Source organism: Lonchura striata, chromosome 14 (genome assembly GCF_046129695.1).
Source record: "Lonchura striata isolate bLonStr1 chromosome 14, bLonStr1.mat, whole genome shotgun sequence".
Taxonomy (NCBI): domain Eukaryota; kingdom Metazoa; phylum Chordata; class Aves; order Passeriformes; family Estrildidae; genus Lonchura; species Lonchura striata.
This window is the reverse complement of record NC_134616.1, coordinates 19,691,742-19,709,371: the sequence shown is the minus strand read 5'-3', so window position 1 is coordinate 19,709,371 and position 17,630 is coordinate 19,691,742. Positions and strand designations below refer to the sequence as shown.

The window sequence follows — 17,630 nt, the reverse complement described above, 5'->3', positions numbered from 1 at the left end:
ACCAAAATGCTGACTGGGAACTAGTTGGGGTTGTTTTCTTTCTAAAAAACAAAGTGGAATGAATTTTTTTTTTTCTGAGGTTTTAAATTTTCTAGGGAAGCAGTATATCTGCTTGTGTTTGCTATTGTTTGACCTGAGATCTGAAGAAAAATTACTGTTTTTTAAATGGCAAAATGCTTTTTGAGTGTACACAGTTGCTACAAATGTCATGATCCTGAATGGGATCTACATTTTGGATTTCCAGTAAATTGTCTTTTGTCTAGTTCTGTTTTCAAGGCTTTTAGCAGTTAGAGTTAACTAAATGTTCTGGTTTAGGGCAAATTTGGGAGAAAACCTCCGGATGGAGCCCCTGGAAAGCAAACCCCTATAGCCCCTCCCCTCCACCTGGTTCAGGAAAAATTTCCTCGGAGAGAAGTGGGGAAAAACCTGTTTATTTAACAAGCAAAGCACTCCCCAGCATCAAAATTAAAAAAAAAAAAAAAGAACATCACCAGATGACAAAAACTCTTTGACTATTCGGAAGAGATGGCAAATTCAGAAAGTGTCTCCTGGGAGTGGTCACCCAGTTCTTGGTCTCTGACACTGGGAATGGCTGCTGCAGATCACCAAATGCAGGCTCTCGGTGTTTCTTGGTGTTTCCCAGGCCCCAGTCCGGAGCAGGTTGAAATGATATTCAGGAAAGGGAAAGGAAATAAAACAGTCCAGGGAAAAAAATTGGACTGCTTAGTTAAACTAACTAATAAGCAAAGGCAAAAGCAGAAGCAGGAGCAAAAGCAAGCAGGCAAAGCAAGCCAGCCAGCACTAGCCTCTCCTAGACAACAGACCATGTGGGGAGGTGAGCCAGCTGATAACAAGACAAAACAAACCTTCACTTTCAGGGTCTGTTCTGAAAGCGCAGAACATATTATCAAGCATAAACAGAATACACAATTGGGGATAGCAGTGCCATAATGTCACTCTAGGACATTCCACCCCTTATTTCCATAATGTCAACATACTACTAAATATCATGTAAAAACTTAATCAAGTAAAAACTTCCATCTTTCACTCCCTCTGACACATTTCCTTCCATCTCACTTGCTCAAACCTTAGACACACATTTCCTTCTGTCTCATGTCTGTGTGCTTTCATGTACAGACACTGGCAGTAACATCCAGCAAACAGTGATATTTGCACATGAGTCTCTCACCCGACAATCAGATCTCCCTCAGGTACACATTGTGTTGTTCCATCTCTGTGTATTATCCACCATGTACAACCTGGTTCCTGAGCAAAGACAATCCCACAGATGGGTTTGTCTGTAGTTGAGGCAGAATTAATTCACACTGCCTTCCCTAACAAACCTCTGACATGTGCCACTGGGACTTTCTCTCCATCTACTATATTCAGGGAATCAGATTGGGCAGGACCTGCTTGATTGGTGGAACCTCGACTGTTAACTAACCAGGTGGCTTTTGCCAGATGCTGCTCCCAGTTTTTAAAAGAACCCCCAGCCAATGCTTTCAAGGTGGTTTTTCACAGTCCATTGTAGTTCTCCATTTTGCTTGCAGGTGGTGCATGGTAGGGGATATGGTACACCCACTCAGTGCTGTGTTCCCTAGCCCAGGTGTTGATAAGGCTATTCTTGAATGAGTCTCATTGTCTGACTCAATCCTCTCAGGAGTACCATGCCTCCAAAGGACCTGCTTTTCAAGGCCCAGGATGGTGTTATGGGCTGTAGCATGAGACACAGTGGAGCTTTCCAACCATCCTGTGGTGGCTTCTACCATTGTGAGCACGTAGTGCTTGCCGTGGCGTGTCTGGGGCAGTGTCAATCTGCCAGGCCTCCCCATACTTGTACTTGGACCAGCATCCACCATACCAGAGGGACTTCACCCGCTTGGCCTGTTTGATGGCAGCACACGTCTCACAGTCATGGATCACCTGAGAAATACTGTCCATGGTTAGATCCACCTCTCGGTCTCGTGCCCACTTATATGTGGCATCTCTGCCCTGATGGCCTGAGGCATCATGGGCCTGTCGTGCTAGGAACAACTCTCCTTTGTGTTCCCAATCAAGGTCTATCTTTGACACCTCTATCTTTGCAGCCTGGTCTACCTGCTGGTTGTCTTGCTGCTCTTCATTAGCTCTACTTCTGGGGACATGGGCAGCATTGTAGCGAACCTTCAAAGGTAGATTCTCTACCTGGGTAGCAATATCTTCCCACTCTTCTGCTCCCCAAATTGGTTTTCCTCTACGTTGCCAGTTAGCCCCTTTCCACATCTCCAGACATCCCCACAGAGCATTGGCTGCCATCCATGAATCAGTGTAGAGATAGAGCTTTGGCCACTTCTCCCTTTCTACAATGTCTAGGGCCAGTTGAATGGCTTGGACTTCAGCAAGTTGACTTGATCCACCTTCACCTTCGCTAGCTTGTGCAACCTGTCCTGTGAGACTCCATACAGCTGCTTTCCACTTCTGATTCATCCCTACGATGCGACAGGAACTGTCAGTGAATACAGCCTAACGTGTTTCCTCTGCTGGCAGTTGGTTGTATGGTGCAGCTTCTTCAGCCAGTGTCACTGGTTCTTCTTCTTCATCTGTGAAACCAAAACTTTCACCTTCGGGCCAATTTGTAATTACTTCCAAAATCCCAGGGCGATTCAATTTACCAATATGGGCACGCTGCATGATGAGAGCAATCCACTTGCTCCGTGTAGCACTGGTGGCATGGCAGGTGGAGGAAACCTCTCCTCTGAACATCCTCCCTAGTGCCGGTAGTCAGGGTGCCAAGAGGAGTTGTGCTTCTGTACCAATCACCTCTGAGGTGGCTTGGACTCCCTCGTAGGAGGCCAAGATTTCCTTCTCTGTTGAGGTGTAGTTAACTTCAGACCCTCTGCAGCTTTGACTCCAAAATCCCAGTGGTCGGCCTCGAGTCTCATCAGGCACCTTCTGCCAAAGGCTCCAGGACAGACCATGGTTCCTGTCTGACTAGAGCACGTTCTTCACATATGGTCCCGTCCTGACTGGGCCAAGGGCTACTGTATGAGCAATTTCCTGCTTTATCTGGGTGAAAGCTTGCTACTGCTCAGGTCCCCAATAGAAATGGTTCTTCTTGCGCGTGACCAGGTAAAGAGGGCTCTGTATGTTTGGACTGTACTCAGGAATGTGCATTCTCCAAAAACCTATAGCGCCTAAAAAAGCTTGTGTCTCCTTCTTGTTAGTTGGTGGGGACATAGCTGTGATCTTGTTGATGACATCTGTAGGAATCCGACACCGTCCATCATGCCACTTCACTCCCAGGAGCTGGATCTCTCAAGCATGTCCCTTCACTTTACTCTTCTTGATGGCAAAACCAGCTTCCAGGAGGATTTGGATGATTTTCTCATCTTTCTCAAACACTTCTGCTGCTGTCTTCACCCACACAATGATATCATCAATATACTGTAGATGTTCTGGAGCTTCACCCTTTTCTAGTGCAGTCTGGATCAGTCCATGGCAGATGGTAGGACTCTGCTTTCACCCCTGGGGCAGTTGGTTCTAGGTATACTGCACTCCCCTCCACATAAAGGCAAACTGAGGCCTGCATTCTGCTGCCAGAGGAATGGAGAAAAACGCATTGGCAATATCCATAGTGGCGTACCACTTTGCTGCCTTGGACTCCAGCTCGTACTGGAGTTCCAGCATGTCCGGCACAGCAGCGCTCAGCAGTGGAGTCACTTCATTCAATGCACGGTAGTTCACTGTCAATCTCCACTCTCCTTCAGATTTATGCACGGACTAAATGGGGCTGTTGAAGGGTGAGTGGGTTTTGATGACCACCCCTTGCCTCTCCAGCTCTTGGATCATCTTATGGATGGGAACCACAGCATCTCCAGTTGTTCTGAACTATTGAAGTGAAAATTGGTACCTGTTGCTCTTCTCCCTTCAGAAGTCCTACTCTAGATGGATTCTTGGGACACTCAAGGCAACGCATTCAATTGCCGGATGCCCTCTCTCACTACAGCTGCTATCCCAAATGCCCACCTGAGTGTCCTTTTGGGTCTTTCAATTACCCCCTTCAGAGGTCATCTAGGCCCAACATGCATGGGACCTCTGGGCCAGTCACAATAGGCTGTTTCTTCCACTCATTTCCAGTCAGACTTACATCATCTTCCACCAAGGGAAATTCCTGTGATCCACCTGTCACACCAGCAATAGAGACAGATTCTGCCACTATGTGTCTCAATGGAATTAATGTGCAATGTGCACCAGTATTGACCAAAGCCTTATATTTTTGTGGTTCCGATGTGCCAGGCCAATGCATCCACATAGTCCAGAAAACACGGTTTTCCCTTGCCTCTACCTGGCAAGAAGCAGGGCCCCTCTAAGCCTGTCTATCCTTCTTTCCTTGGGCATATGTCTTAGAGGTTCCCCCACACAATGATATCATCAATATACTCTCATGTTGTTCACATTTTTTATAGATAAGTTCTGCCACTGTGCATCATTCACGGCACACCACTGGTGCGAGATGTTTTTACTTTAGGACCAATAGAATTTGTCTGCATGATACTCTCTATAAAAGAGAGATGTATTTGAAATAAATCAGAGTTCTAATCTCAGCCTTCTGAATCGGAGTTCTTTCATACCGTCCTGCCTCAACAGTGTCATGTACCTTCTCTCCCTATCTGGGGAATGTCTACATTGGATACCAGAACCTCCGATCTGTACTGCTGAGATTTGGAGAAGGTCTTCTTTAATCTCCTTCCTGAGTCTCTCATTATTCTCCTTTATCTTGTCTTCTATTTTCTGCAGACGTGTTTCCACTGCTGCAATTCTGGCATGGGTTGGGCCATGTACTGCATCTGCATATGTTTGGAGCTTCTTCGCCATATCGAGCATGGTCTCATCCCTCTCATCCCGCTTCATTATTGCTAAAGCAGAAGCATATTCATATGGCCCAAGCCGTACAAGTTTTTGCCACATCACTGATGTACATGGTACCAAGTCTGGATTCCTAGTTGTTATTTCACTTGAGAAGATAATCTCTGCCACTGCCATTTCTCTCAGGCGTTGGATCCCTTTGAGTGTGCTGCATATAAAGATCATCTGCACACAGGTATCTTTGTACTACACTTCCCAGAACCCGTGCCCAGAGGCTCTGAGGTTTAGCCCCCCTCATCATTCCTTGATCAATGACAGGATCATGTGACAGGGATCCGAAATGTCTTGCCTCAGTACCATCCAGAATTGTAGCCTCGCCTGCAGCATCCCAAAGACGGACCAACCAACTAATTACAGACTCATCAGGTCGTCGATTGTAATCCTTTCTTAGTCCACGAAGGTGCCTTAAGGAAAAGGACTCGGTATTGGCCTCTGACCTTTTACTAATTGCTTTGACTCCTGATTTCACGTCAGCAGGCATTGAGGGTCCTTCTCCTCAATTATCATCATCATCGTCATCCACTGGTCGATTGGTCTTTTCTGTGCACTTTCCACTTCTCGTGCTAGCAGCAACAGCCATTGGTTGAGGCTTACAGTCTGGTTTAGCTGCTAGCTTAGGCTCACTGTCTGGTTTAGCTGCTAGCTTAGAGCCTGGGGTGTTGGCTGCAGCCTGAGTGACTGGGATAGCTGCTGATTTCGATTTCTCTCCCTGCCCCCCTTCCTCTGTCTGCTGTCCTACAGTATCTAGCAGGGTGCAATGAGCATGTGCCAGGGCCCAGCTCACTGCAATGATCTTTTTCTCCTTAGAGTTATCATGGCACTTCTCTTTCAGGTACTTCAGCACCTCAGCTGGATTCTGAATTTGTTCACATGGAAAGTCCCAGGCTATAGAGTCAGAACATTCCTTTAAGATTTGGCCCATATCCTCCTATTTCCCACACCACTCAGGATTTCTCACACCTAGGTCTACTCCTGGGTTAGGGGTCTTATCAGCCCCTCTAGAAATCTCAGCCCTCATTCTAGGGAGACTGCAGACTGTATAGAGAAAGCTTACCAGATTAAACACCAGAAAGATGGTGGCTTTAACCATCAGGGGAAACAGAACATTCTCTAATAGGGAGGTAAGAGATTCCAAGGACAAGAAGGAAAGCAAAGGCCTCATGCCCTGCTTCCCCTCATGCCCTGCTTCCCCTCTAACAAACTGGCTGCACAAGCATGACCATGAGCCATGCATTCCTGGAACAGACTTCAGCACCTTTATAAACCCCCTGCAAGCCATTACACCCAAGCCCAGCCCAATGGATATTCTGGTCAGTGCCCTTCTACTGCAAAAACTACCTATTAGGGACAATACCAGAGCTATTCCTGAATAAGAAAATAAATCTAGGGACCATAGAGGGATTAAGATCTCAAAAAACCCTAGGGAACAGAAACACATGCGGGCCTTCACCCCAAGAGACACTATGAATTCAATCAACATAGCCAGTAACTGTTCTATACCAACACAAAGTAATTGGAACCAAAATATGATTAGAACAGGGGTTTTTCCATTCTCTCCAGGCACGAGATGGGCAGCAAAATATTTGTCCTAGTTTAGGGCAAATTTGGGAGAAAAACCTCTGGAAGGAGCCCCCAGAAAACAAACCCCCATTACCCCTCCCCCACTGCACCTGGTTCAGGGAGAATTTTCTCAGAGAGAAGTGGAAAAAAACCTGTTTATTTAACAAATGAAACACTCCCCAGCACCAGAAAATGAACAACACCAGATGACAAAAAACTCTTTCACCACTCTGAAGAGATGACAAATCCAGAAAATCTCTCTTGGGAATGATCGCCCGGGTCTGGGCACTGGGGATTGCTCTCCAGCACTGGGGATGGCTGCTGCAGATCACAAAGCACAGCCTCTCGGTGTTTTCCCAGGTCGCAGTCCGGAGCAGGTTGGAATGATATTCAGGAAAGGGAAAAAACAGTCCAGGGAAAAATTTGGATTGTTCAGCTAAACTAACAAGCAAAAGCAAAAGCAGAAGCAAGAGCAAGCAAGCAAAGCAAGCCAGCAAAAGTAAGCAAGCAAAGCAAAAGCCAGCCAGCCAGCACTAGCCTCTTCTAGACAATGGGGGGAGGTGAGCCGGCTGATAACAAGACAATACAAACCTTCACTTTCAGAGTCAGTTCTGAAATCGCAGAACATAATATCAAACATAAACAGAACACATGATTGGGGATACAAGCACCATAATGTCACCCTAGGGCACTAAATCATAGCTGCTTTGCTATTTTGAGGTCAGTGCTTATATGCGGTGTACCTTCTATGAAGGGCTTTTTTTTTTGTCTCCACAAGCAGTGGAGTCTTGTTTGCTGGAGTGGGAAAAACCATTGTTTGCCTTCTCTGTTTTGCAACACAAGAGTGGGCCCTTGGCCACTAGAGCTTAACTTTTATCTGTACAAGTGAAATAGCCTTTCCCACATTCATGTTCCCTTATTTTTATTTTCCTCTTTCTCATAAAATGCTGTATGGTTTCAACTCACAGATTCTGCCCACTAAGCACTGATCATATATATTCAGCACAACACGTCTGTCCTTAAGTTCTGTGCTTTCCTGTTATGAGCAGTGAGTTTTTTGTATGGGCTTGAGAGCTGTGTATTCTGGTCATTGTTGGCAGAAAAGACATGTCTCAATGTATGTTGTTGTGTCATTTAAAAAAACCCCACAAAATAACAAAATGCAAGAAAAACCCAACAATACAAACAAAAGAAACACAGGGCCTATAAGGAGACAAGGATGTTTATACTGAGTAAAGCATAAATTTATTCTGTTTATTTCACTTTAGTATTAAAATGTTCCTTTTAAACATCTACATGCTTTAAAATACCCTGCTTTTAAAATGGAAAACTAGCTAATGTTGAGAGTAACTTACTTATGGCCTTTTTCCTAGAATCTTGAATCCAGGTTGAAGGTAATTTTGCCAGATGACATTGGAGCAGCATTGATGGATGGAGTGGTTCTTTGCCATTTAGCCAATCACATAAGGCCACGTTCTGTTGCCAGCATTCACGTCCCATCGCCAGCAGTGGTAAGGCATAAATAATTTATTTAACTTTTGGTACATCTTACATGAAAAGAAGCTTTTGAATTTCAGTATTAAACATTGTGACTCATGTTTACCGCATTGATTTGCTACATTACTCACTTGGTTTTTCTTGGAAGAAGCATTAAATGAAGCTTAGAAGTTCAGTTTAAGAGCTATTTTCCTCATGAAGACTCCTATGAGTCTTCATAGAAGAGTCATGAAGACTCCTATGAGTCTTCATAGAATGTGTCTTGTGTTTTAGTAACTGTTAGTGAATTTACATCAGAAATACAAACTCCTTCATGAATGCCTGATGAAGATCTAATATCCTGTCTTCACAGCCTAAACTCAGCATGGCAAAGTGCCGAAGAAATGTTGAAAACTTTCTTGATGCTTGTAAAAGATTGGGCGTTCCACAGGTACACTAATTGCTTTACTGATTTGTTAATAACCACAGAAAACATCAGCAAATACTGAGTTTGGAGGGTTGGGGGAGCGTTATTATGACAAATGATTGACAAGAGGAAGCAATAGTGATTATGACACTGACCAGAGAGCTGATGGTCTGAAGAGAAGTTCCATTCCAGGCTTATGGGGTGAACTTGAGGAAGCTACTTTATGGGTTTCTAGTCAGTTCTTAATAGTAAAACTAATACTGAGCTCCTTGTAGTGTATATTGTCATCTAAACAAAGGAATGGACTTGAGAGGGTAATGTTTTATTACTTGAAAGTCTTGAGTTTAGTAACTCATTTTGGCATCAATTCAGTCTGCCTAGGAAATATCCTACACTTACAGAAGTCTGTAGCCTGAATGATTGGCTGTCTTTTTTAGCATGGCTGTAGCTGCAGCCCCATTATTTGTGCTTCTGTTGCCCAAGTGTATCCTCTTACCTCCTTTTATGAGGGATAAAAAACTTTAAAAATAAATAATTTCCTGCATATTATGAGACAAAAAATTCCCTTGATCTTCTTTAGTGCAAGAAGAAAATTAGTTGATAGATTTAGAAGCTGGTTTGCTGTCTCACGTGGAGCCACAGGCCATGCAGAAGCTAGAGGTGCTGAAATTTATGTTGTGAATTACTTGTAGCACCAGCTGGCAGTTGGGAAGATTGTCCAGCTTGTGCTGATTTTTGAGATTGAATGATGACTTTCTTGGAGAATCATTCATTATTGAGTCTATTAGCACTTTTAAGTTATCCCAGGGGAAAGATTGTTAATAAAGTGGCAAAACAAGGGAAAGGGAGAAGAAGGCCACTGAGCCAACAGTACCCACCAGCTTGTTTTTCTGACTCTGCTTATGAAAAGAAAGTCCTTTACTTTAAGAATTTAGCACTCTTTTATATGTCTTCTGATATTGTCATAGTTTAACACTTCAAACAGATTACAACTATAACAAGTTTCTATGCGTTCTGTTGCTGTAGAGTACCACAGGGACATTTAAGGCCAAAGGTGTTTTCTCTGCAAGTGTCTTCCTGACATGTGTGTGGCTTCAGAGAATATGTTTTTTACCTGCCCTGGGGACAAAGGCATGGAACTGGTTAAATGTCCTGTGTTCTTTTGCAGGAGAGACTTTGCTTGCCTCATCACATTCTGGAGGAAAGGGGTCTGGTGAAGGTTGGCCTCACAGTTCAAGCTCTGCTTGAGTTGCCTGCATTGAAAATATCTCAGCTTTCTTCCATGTGACACAACTTCTTGACAGCTAGACAGCTTCCCATTTGCTCTGTTAGAGATTTCTCTGAGGCACTTCAGCCACCTACATGGGAACACCCAAGCCATCAAAAACTAAAACCTGTCCAGATGTTGTAGAGAGCCTTATTTTGGAGTTGTGTATGAAAACCTTGGAGTCAGTTCACAGTTAAAAGAACATAACAATTGTTTTTCTTCTCTTTTGTAATTGGATGTACAAAGAGAATGTGGTAGCATCAGGTTCTCTTTCTAGTTAAGTTAAAAGCTGCCATTTAACGTTTCAGTGTTAGAGTTAAATGCTGGATTTCTTTTTTTTTACATTGAAAATGTATAAATTACTTTTGAAAGTACAAAACACACCTTCTGTCACTTTAGTTTTTTGAGTCAATCATTTGATTTAAATATAAGTCAAAAATATAGCGATGGTATGATGGTAAAAATTATGATGGTATGATGGTAAAAAATGAGCAACTGATCACTTGTAATTCCCTTTCACTCTCTGAAAGCTTAATATTTGCGTTCCTTGTTTTTTGCACTCCTGATTGTAACTTACGCACTTCTGACATTGCCAGTATTGAGTCTGAGTGTCTGGTGATTACACAGAACAGGATACAATGAGAAAAGGACACAGATTATTGAGTTTTCCCAGTCTTTTAGGTTGGTGCCAAATATTTTTTTTCAGTTGTACTGTAGATTGTTTACCTGTGAAGTGCCTGTGTAATTGATAACTCTTAATAGTCTTAAACATTTTTGAACTTTCTTTGTTTAAAATAGATAAAATAGAAATTTTTAAATATTTTAATAGTTTTTTTGTAAAATCAGTATGTGAAGATTCAAGTAATACTTCACATTTTTGATGTTGGGTGTTTTAAGTTTGTTGCACAATTTAATTGTTGTCTAATAATTAGAAAATACTGTAAATACTTTTTATTTATGATAATTAATTTGATAATACCTAATTAATTTGGTTTATTGTATTGTTGGACAAAAACAATGTTGTCTACTTTTCTTTGTTTGGGACAAACAAATACACATGATGGATAAGACAGGAGGACTAGTGATTCATAGAGAGTAATTTAGGACATTTTGATAAAACCGCCAAAATCTCAGGTTTACACTGTGATGTTCAGGATTTTATGTAATATTGCTCCTGATCTCACATGACATTTTTACAACAGATACATCCATAATTTAGCTGGGAATTATCAGTGTTTATCTTTTTAGTGTTTGTAGGGTTTATTGTGTAATTTACCTGAGTGTGGCATTAGCACACAGGTCAGTTTGTACAAATGTCACTGTGGTGAGAAATTGGATCGATTAATGTGAAAACAAAACATTTCCTCTGTGGTGTTCTTTTGAAACTTCTGAGTTCATGTATTTGTTTGCTTCTGCACAAATTCTTGGTGTGTTGAGAATATTTTGAAACCATACACAGTTGCTTCTCTAAACAAGTTGCAAATAATTTCATAATTTTGGTAGTAGATCTGTTTGTTTTAGTTTGTTCTTCATGAATAGGTATCTCAATTAAAAAAATGTTTTTACTGCCACAGATTTTTTATTTCAGGCTAAGTTATTTTCAGTTGAGGGATATGTTTGCCGGGCATGTGGCAAGATTTGATTCTGTTCTTTCCAATTGACCAAGACCCTATGTAAGATAATTCTTCAAAGAATGAGGGAAGAGTGTTGTCTGTTCCTTCTACTATAGTCCTTAAGGGCAATAGCTGATAGGAAAAAAAACTTTTCTGATGATAAGTTTAAAAATACCACTTATTTTAAAAACCATTGAAATAACTTTGTGTACATGTAATAGTTAAAATCCACTATTACTCATATAGTGTTGTCTTAAAACACAGCTTATGGAGTGGCTGGTGTATAAATTAATTTGTAAAGTCCTAGATATAAACCATAGGTTAGATAAATATGTGTTTAAAGAACTGGATTGCTTTGACATTTGAAATATCGTATTTCAAATCTATCTTTAATTGATTCTTGTATCTCTTCTAATTGTTATTTTAGCAACTTCAGTCTCTGTTTTCATTAGTGGCACTATCTGAAAAGTCATGCAAAAACTAATGAAAAAGTTATAATTCACTTAGCAAAATGCTAGCCTGCTACATTTAGAAAATCCAGACACTCAAAAAGAATAAGTCTCTGTCTTTCATTTTACTGTTTTTGCTACTACCAGAGCAAAGTTCTAGTTCAGTGTTAGCTATGGAAGTGCTAACTATAAATTGTCACTTTGTTATCTGAAAACTGATCTCCACTGTTATTTCATTGTCATATTTAAAAAACATTTTCTGATCTTAAGGTAACATTTTTCCTTCTTGAACTAGTTTTATTAAGTTACATTGCAGTATAAACATTAAGAATTCCCTTGATGGAGCATGGCAGCTGCTGACTACTTAGGGGTTTTGCAAACTTCTTAGTAAGTTGAAAACTGGATATGAAACTTATGTACTAATTTTAAATGGAAATCTACTAAAAAAAATTTTTTTTTTTTAGTACTCTGCAGTTCTTTCCCACAGACTTGCTACCAACAGTCATGCTTTGCCATTCCTTGGAAATTATTATGGCCACCTTCTTGCTTATGGGGAAGGATAGTCATGAGTCTTCCCTTTTAGCATGGCAAAGATTAAAGCCTTCAAGTACACTTAGGAGCAGTCTGAAAAAAGACCCACTGTGCTTGGAATAATGTTTTTCTCATCTCTTAACTGTTTTTACTACTAACAATAATAATTTAAAACCTTGCTAACATTGTCTCGTACCCATTGTTATTTCTTTAACAGCAATTTCAAAAATGATACTAAAAATATTTGAAATTTAAGTTTTCATTTCCAGGACTTTGGAGATAGTTGTATCTTCTCTGTACAAGAATTTGCATATACTCTATTGCTTTTACCCTCTCCTTTTGATTCCCAGCATCTTATTTTTGTTCATTCTCAGATCTAGTGCATTCAGGCTGTTGGTTACTCTGGGCCACTTCCAATCTTCCTCTTGAATTTTTTAAAGGAATTGCTCCAGTGGCACTGGTGAACCATTGTGATTCCAGAATCCATGCTCCAAACATTTCCAGTGTTTGAGATATCCATCTTCCATTTTGTTTAGGATTTGTTTAGTACTTAATACAGCTGATAGGAAGTTCCTGCTCAGTTCCTGTTGCACACATTCTGTTTTCACTTACAACATGAAGAAAAGTCAACATTAAAAGCTTTAGGAAGGTGCATTAAGTTTTCCTAATAAACTTTGCAATAATGTGGCATGAATTGTAAATTAGAGTGGATCAGCATAGTGGCAGGGTTTCTGGCATTGTGTATTTTTTTCTGTGTTTTGTGTCACTGGGTATAGTATGTTACATGTGACTGAACTTTCACTTGAGCAATAATGTCCCAGATATGGTGAGGTCTTACAGCAGTGACAGTAAAATAATCGTTGTGAAGTGTGGTGTCTTCCCAGAGAGTATCTCAGAAATGCTTTTTATCTGTTCTTCAGCACTGCTCACTGGGGCACTGCTGGGGTTGCAGAAACCATCCAGACCACTAATCTGGAGGATTTCCAAAATCTAACCAAGAACTATGAACATAAAATAGTGAGGAATGGATTTGAAACAATAAATAACTGACATGAATAATAAGATTTTTTTTTTTTTTAATCCTAGGCTTTATTGAAGTCAAGGCAAGTTTTACCCTTGAATTCAGTAGATTTTTGCCTTTTTGTATTTGTGGAGCACCTGAGCTGAAGACTGTAGCAAACGTGGCTTAAACTTGTTTGACACTAGCAAACTTTAGTGGCAGATTCTTGACTAATATAGTAACCTCTGGTAAGTCAAATGAAGTTGTAAAATGTTATATGGATACATTTAATAAAAATTTTCTGATAAGCCAAACAGTATTTAGATGGTAGGAAAAATTACATTGAAGTGAGGTGGGAAGGTGTTGTTACCTCAATAAAATTGTAGGTGATGACAACCATTAGGTTTTTACTGCACTAAAAACTTAATTTTAAATACCATATAATTTAGTGGCAGTCTCATCAGATTTTGATGTAAATCTGTAGCTAAATCCAAACAAAAATGAAGACATCTGTTTTCACTAACTTTCATATGTCATGTTGGTACTAAAGAGAAAGAGAGATGGATGAAGGTCTGGCACTTCTTCCTTTTCGTGATTCCTTAAGTGTTTATTTGAAAGGCTGATTCCACTGATTTCAACTGAAAGCAACCTCTGTGAGTTTTTAGCACTTCTGCAGATAGGAGATGTGGTTTGGTATTGGCAAATCAAATCTCACTTCCCATACCAAATCAGGCTAATGTGTTTTTCTGTTAGAGGATCTCTACTTGAAAAGCCAAAGTAAATAAACACACCCGAACACACAATTTGGAATTAAGAAAATGTCATTAAGACCAGCAATGGGAAAGGCAAAGTAGTGTTATCCAAACAGAGAGTGCTCTGAATTGATTTCACATTGAATCACTTCAGGAAAAGCCTTCAGTCTTAGTAAAGAAGGAAGTGTTTTGTAGCTGAGGGATGAGGATCCTGGAGTGCATGGAGCTTTCAACAGAGCTTAGAACAACAAGGGATTTGCCATCTTTGTGTTCCCAGAGCCCGTTTGGTTTGGATAACTCCGTCCCAGTGCTGCAGAAAGTGCGGCTGATGGTGCAGAGAGTACTGCCCGTGCCCAGCCCTGGGAAGGGGACCTAGCATGTGCCCCTTGTGATCCCCTGCCTTTGAACCAGTGACGATGTGCAGGACAACTTGTTGCCAAAAGCACCTCCTTGCTCTTAAAGAGATACTGCAACCTGAGCAAAACCACCAAGTGATAATTTGAGAGTAATTGCTAATAGATACTCAGCAATATTTAACTTTCCCCAGCAGTGGGTAATGTAGTGAGGCAGAGGACACTTTTGCTTGTGGGAGCTGCAGACCTTTTCTAAATGCAAATTGCACCATGGCTCTGAACTGGTTAATGTGTCCCTCTTGCACTTCCAGGAGGGAATGCAAACAGTAATGCTGGGTTTATTCCATATGCCACACACTGGGTCATGTGTCATTCATTTACAGACTGACGGACAGGTGAACTGTGTTTTAATGAGGTGTGTTATGGTACAGGTTTGTTTTGGAAAATAATAACATAATTTTCTCTTTTCCTGTGAAGAATTCTGCTGATCTTCACTGCTTAAATAGAGAATATATGTGATTAATTGAATTTTAGTTTAAACTTGCCACTGCACAGAAGCAGTTCTGGCTCCTGTGTTTGTTACATAATAAATAGCCCTTTGCTTGTTTTGTCTTTAAGTATTTTCACATAGTACAATTTTGGCAACATACTGTCTTAAAATGGTGGTTATATGAAGTGTTTGTTCCCTCACTGGGTTTGACCATTATTTTTTCAGCATGAGAGGCAAAGGGCAGCAAAATTTCTCCAAGACTACTTGGTCAATTTTAGGGAAGGCACACCAATTATCATAAAATTACATATAATCTATAATTTTTAGTTCTAATTGTATATAGCCAATTACATTTGCAAAAAATAATTTTCAGAGTGTGTTTTACATTTTAGAATCCTAATCTTAAAACAAGCAAAAACCAGGAATTTTTTCTATGGCTACTCTAGTGTCTTAGAAAACTCTAAAGGAGAAGAACAGTTTGGACCGACAGCAATTTAATTGTTTTGGAAAAACTGTGATTTTGGCAGTGCTAAACTTGCAGTTGAACTTGATCCATTTAAAGTCTTTTCCAACCTAAATAAGTCTATGATTGTAAGGCTGCAGTTGAGATCAGAATTTCCCTCCAGAGTATTGTAACTCAGTTACTGCATAAAGTCAGTAATTTAAAATACATTCTTGGCACTAAGGAGGGTTTCTTGACTTCATTCAAAGTTAAGTGAAATAAGGCAAACATAACTTTTTCCATCATGGTTTTATGAAGGCAGATTGTAAAATAGAGAATATTTGGAAATGCCACAAGGATACTTTTTTGCTTTCATTTAAAAATGAGTGAGCCAGTGAAATATTTCCAAAATTACTATATTTGTGTAGGGTTTGGTTGTGCCATACTTGTCATGGGAGCTTGCAGTAACTGTTCAGTATTTGTATTCTGAAGCTGTGTAGGACTGTGTTCTTCACATGGAGCTGCTGATGCAGTTGTGTTTGCTGAAGGGATGTGATACCTGAAGCAAATTCCTGCAGCCATGGGAGTTCCTGGCTGTAGCTGCTCTTGGCTGTGGCACCAGCAGCAAGGCAAAGCTGAGATTCCCAGGAGGAGCACATACAGGTGCAGTTAAAAAGGGTGGGTTGGTGGAATATACTGGGGGTAATGTGAATACTTTCTATTATTATGGAATGTCTAGAACAATGAAAATGTGATTGCTTTACAATTATCATTCAGTTGGTATTCAGTTATTTTATTTTGTAATTTGTAGTTTTAAAACTCAGAAGATGCAATGTAACCAAATGGTCAACATGTAAATGTGTGCAGGATGTGGCAAAAGTAGTTCTGAGGACACAGCAGGAGAGTGATCATTAAAAATAGATGCTCAAATTGTGTATATACTTGCAAATTTTGTGTTAGTGCATTTAAATTGATTTTGCATTTCATGTTCTTGTAAAGAGCATCTTTCATACTTCTGAAGATTGTCTATTTGTACTATACTGTATTAAGCCTTTTTTCAGTATTTCCATTATTGCTGGAGCTTCCAACATATATGTTTCTTCCAAAAAATGTTCTTAATTTTTTTTTTTTTTTGTAAATAGTGTTTTGTATTAAATTTGCATGGATAAACCCCACGTTTCCAAAACCAGTGTACAGATGCTGTGTATAAAATACAAACTGTTTCATAATTTTCATGTAGTCAAATTATTCAATTTGATTTCATTTCCATTTATATATTTGTAGTAAATAATGAGAATTTGTTGTATGTTCTCTCAAACGTCTGTGTTGTCATTTTGATAGAAAGTGACCTGCCTCATGTCAGGAAATACATCCTCTGACAAACAAAAGGAAAGCTAACTCCTGATTCAGGGATGTTGGACACATCCACATGTGAAGTATGTTGGGATTTTGGTTTTGACCAGCAGTGGTGAGACTATGCAAGGATCAATTTGCCCTCACTTGCAGCAATCTTTATATATTTACACACTTCCCTGTGAGAACAACCCAATGTCTTCTCACATATATATTTGGAATAACCATAGATTTTTGAGTCTTGCTAATGATAACCTTAAAGCAGCACAGAAATTCCTCTTGACAGAGGTCATCTGCTTCCCTTCTGTTCCCTGGGCTGGCTCTGGCAATAGCACAGATAATCTGTGTGGTTTGTAGTCATCAATTGCTTGATCCAGCCTTGGGGAAACAGAACTGCTGTGTTTTGGAGCTGTAGTTAAGTTGGGTTATTAAAATGTAGGTTAATACAGTGTTGTATATTACCAAATTTACTTTACCTTAATTTCTTTTAGATTATTTAAAGATGTAGACAATTCTATTCTTAGACCCGAGTATTGAAAATAAATACTCTCTTTTGAGAGATGTTTTTTCCCTGTGAGATCTTGTTCTGCACCTGCACACACCCAGCTGCTCTTTGTTTTCTTATGAGGCACATTGGGGACTGTAAAGCAGAAACTGAGGAGCAGTATTCTAAAGAAAGGAACACCATTCCTTTACAAATGCATCTCAGCAGCTGGAACATTTTTTTGCAGTTACCAATGAGGGGTTTTTAGTTGAAATATTCTGTTGTTTAGTTTTCAGCTCTGAAGAAGACTTTCCTTTTATGAAAAGGCTTTTTAGATGTTCAAGGACAATGATACCACGCGCAGAAGCCTCTGTTCTGAGCTGAACTCCATGAAGTGCAGATCTAAGGAGGAGCAGCTGAGGGAGCTCGAGGGGCTCAGCCTGGAGAAAAGGAGGCTCAAGGGGGACATTATCAGTCTCTATAGCTCCTTGAAGGGAGGGTGGAGCCAGGTAGGGGTGTCTCTTCCCC

At 40.4% G+C, this 17,630-nt stretch overlaps 1 protein-coding gene across 7 annotated transcripts in view; it reads left to right on the top strand.

The window, feature by feature from the left end:
• LRCH2 (leucine rich repeats and calponin homology domain containing 2) overlaps positions 1–16,494 on the top strand; it is a 53,903-nt gene extending 37,409 nt beyond the window's left edge. For all 7 annotated transcript variants that reach the window (XM_021547479.3, XM_021547478.3, XM_021547484.3 and 4 more), the window contains 3 exons: positions 7,839–7,976; positions 8,315–8,392; positions 9,537–16,494. In XM_021547479.3, coding sequence (XP_021403154.1) covers positions 7,839–7,976; positions 8,315–8,392; positions 9,537–9,656 — 336 coding nt within the window. In that variant the 3' untranslated portion in view covers positions 9,657–16,494. The remainder of the gene's footprint in view (positions 1–7,838; positions 7,977–8,314; positions 8,393–9,536) is intronic.
• Positions 16,495–17,630: the final 1,136 nt, after the last annotated feature.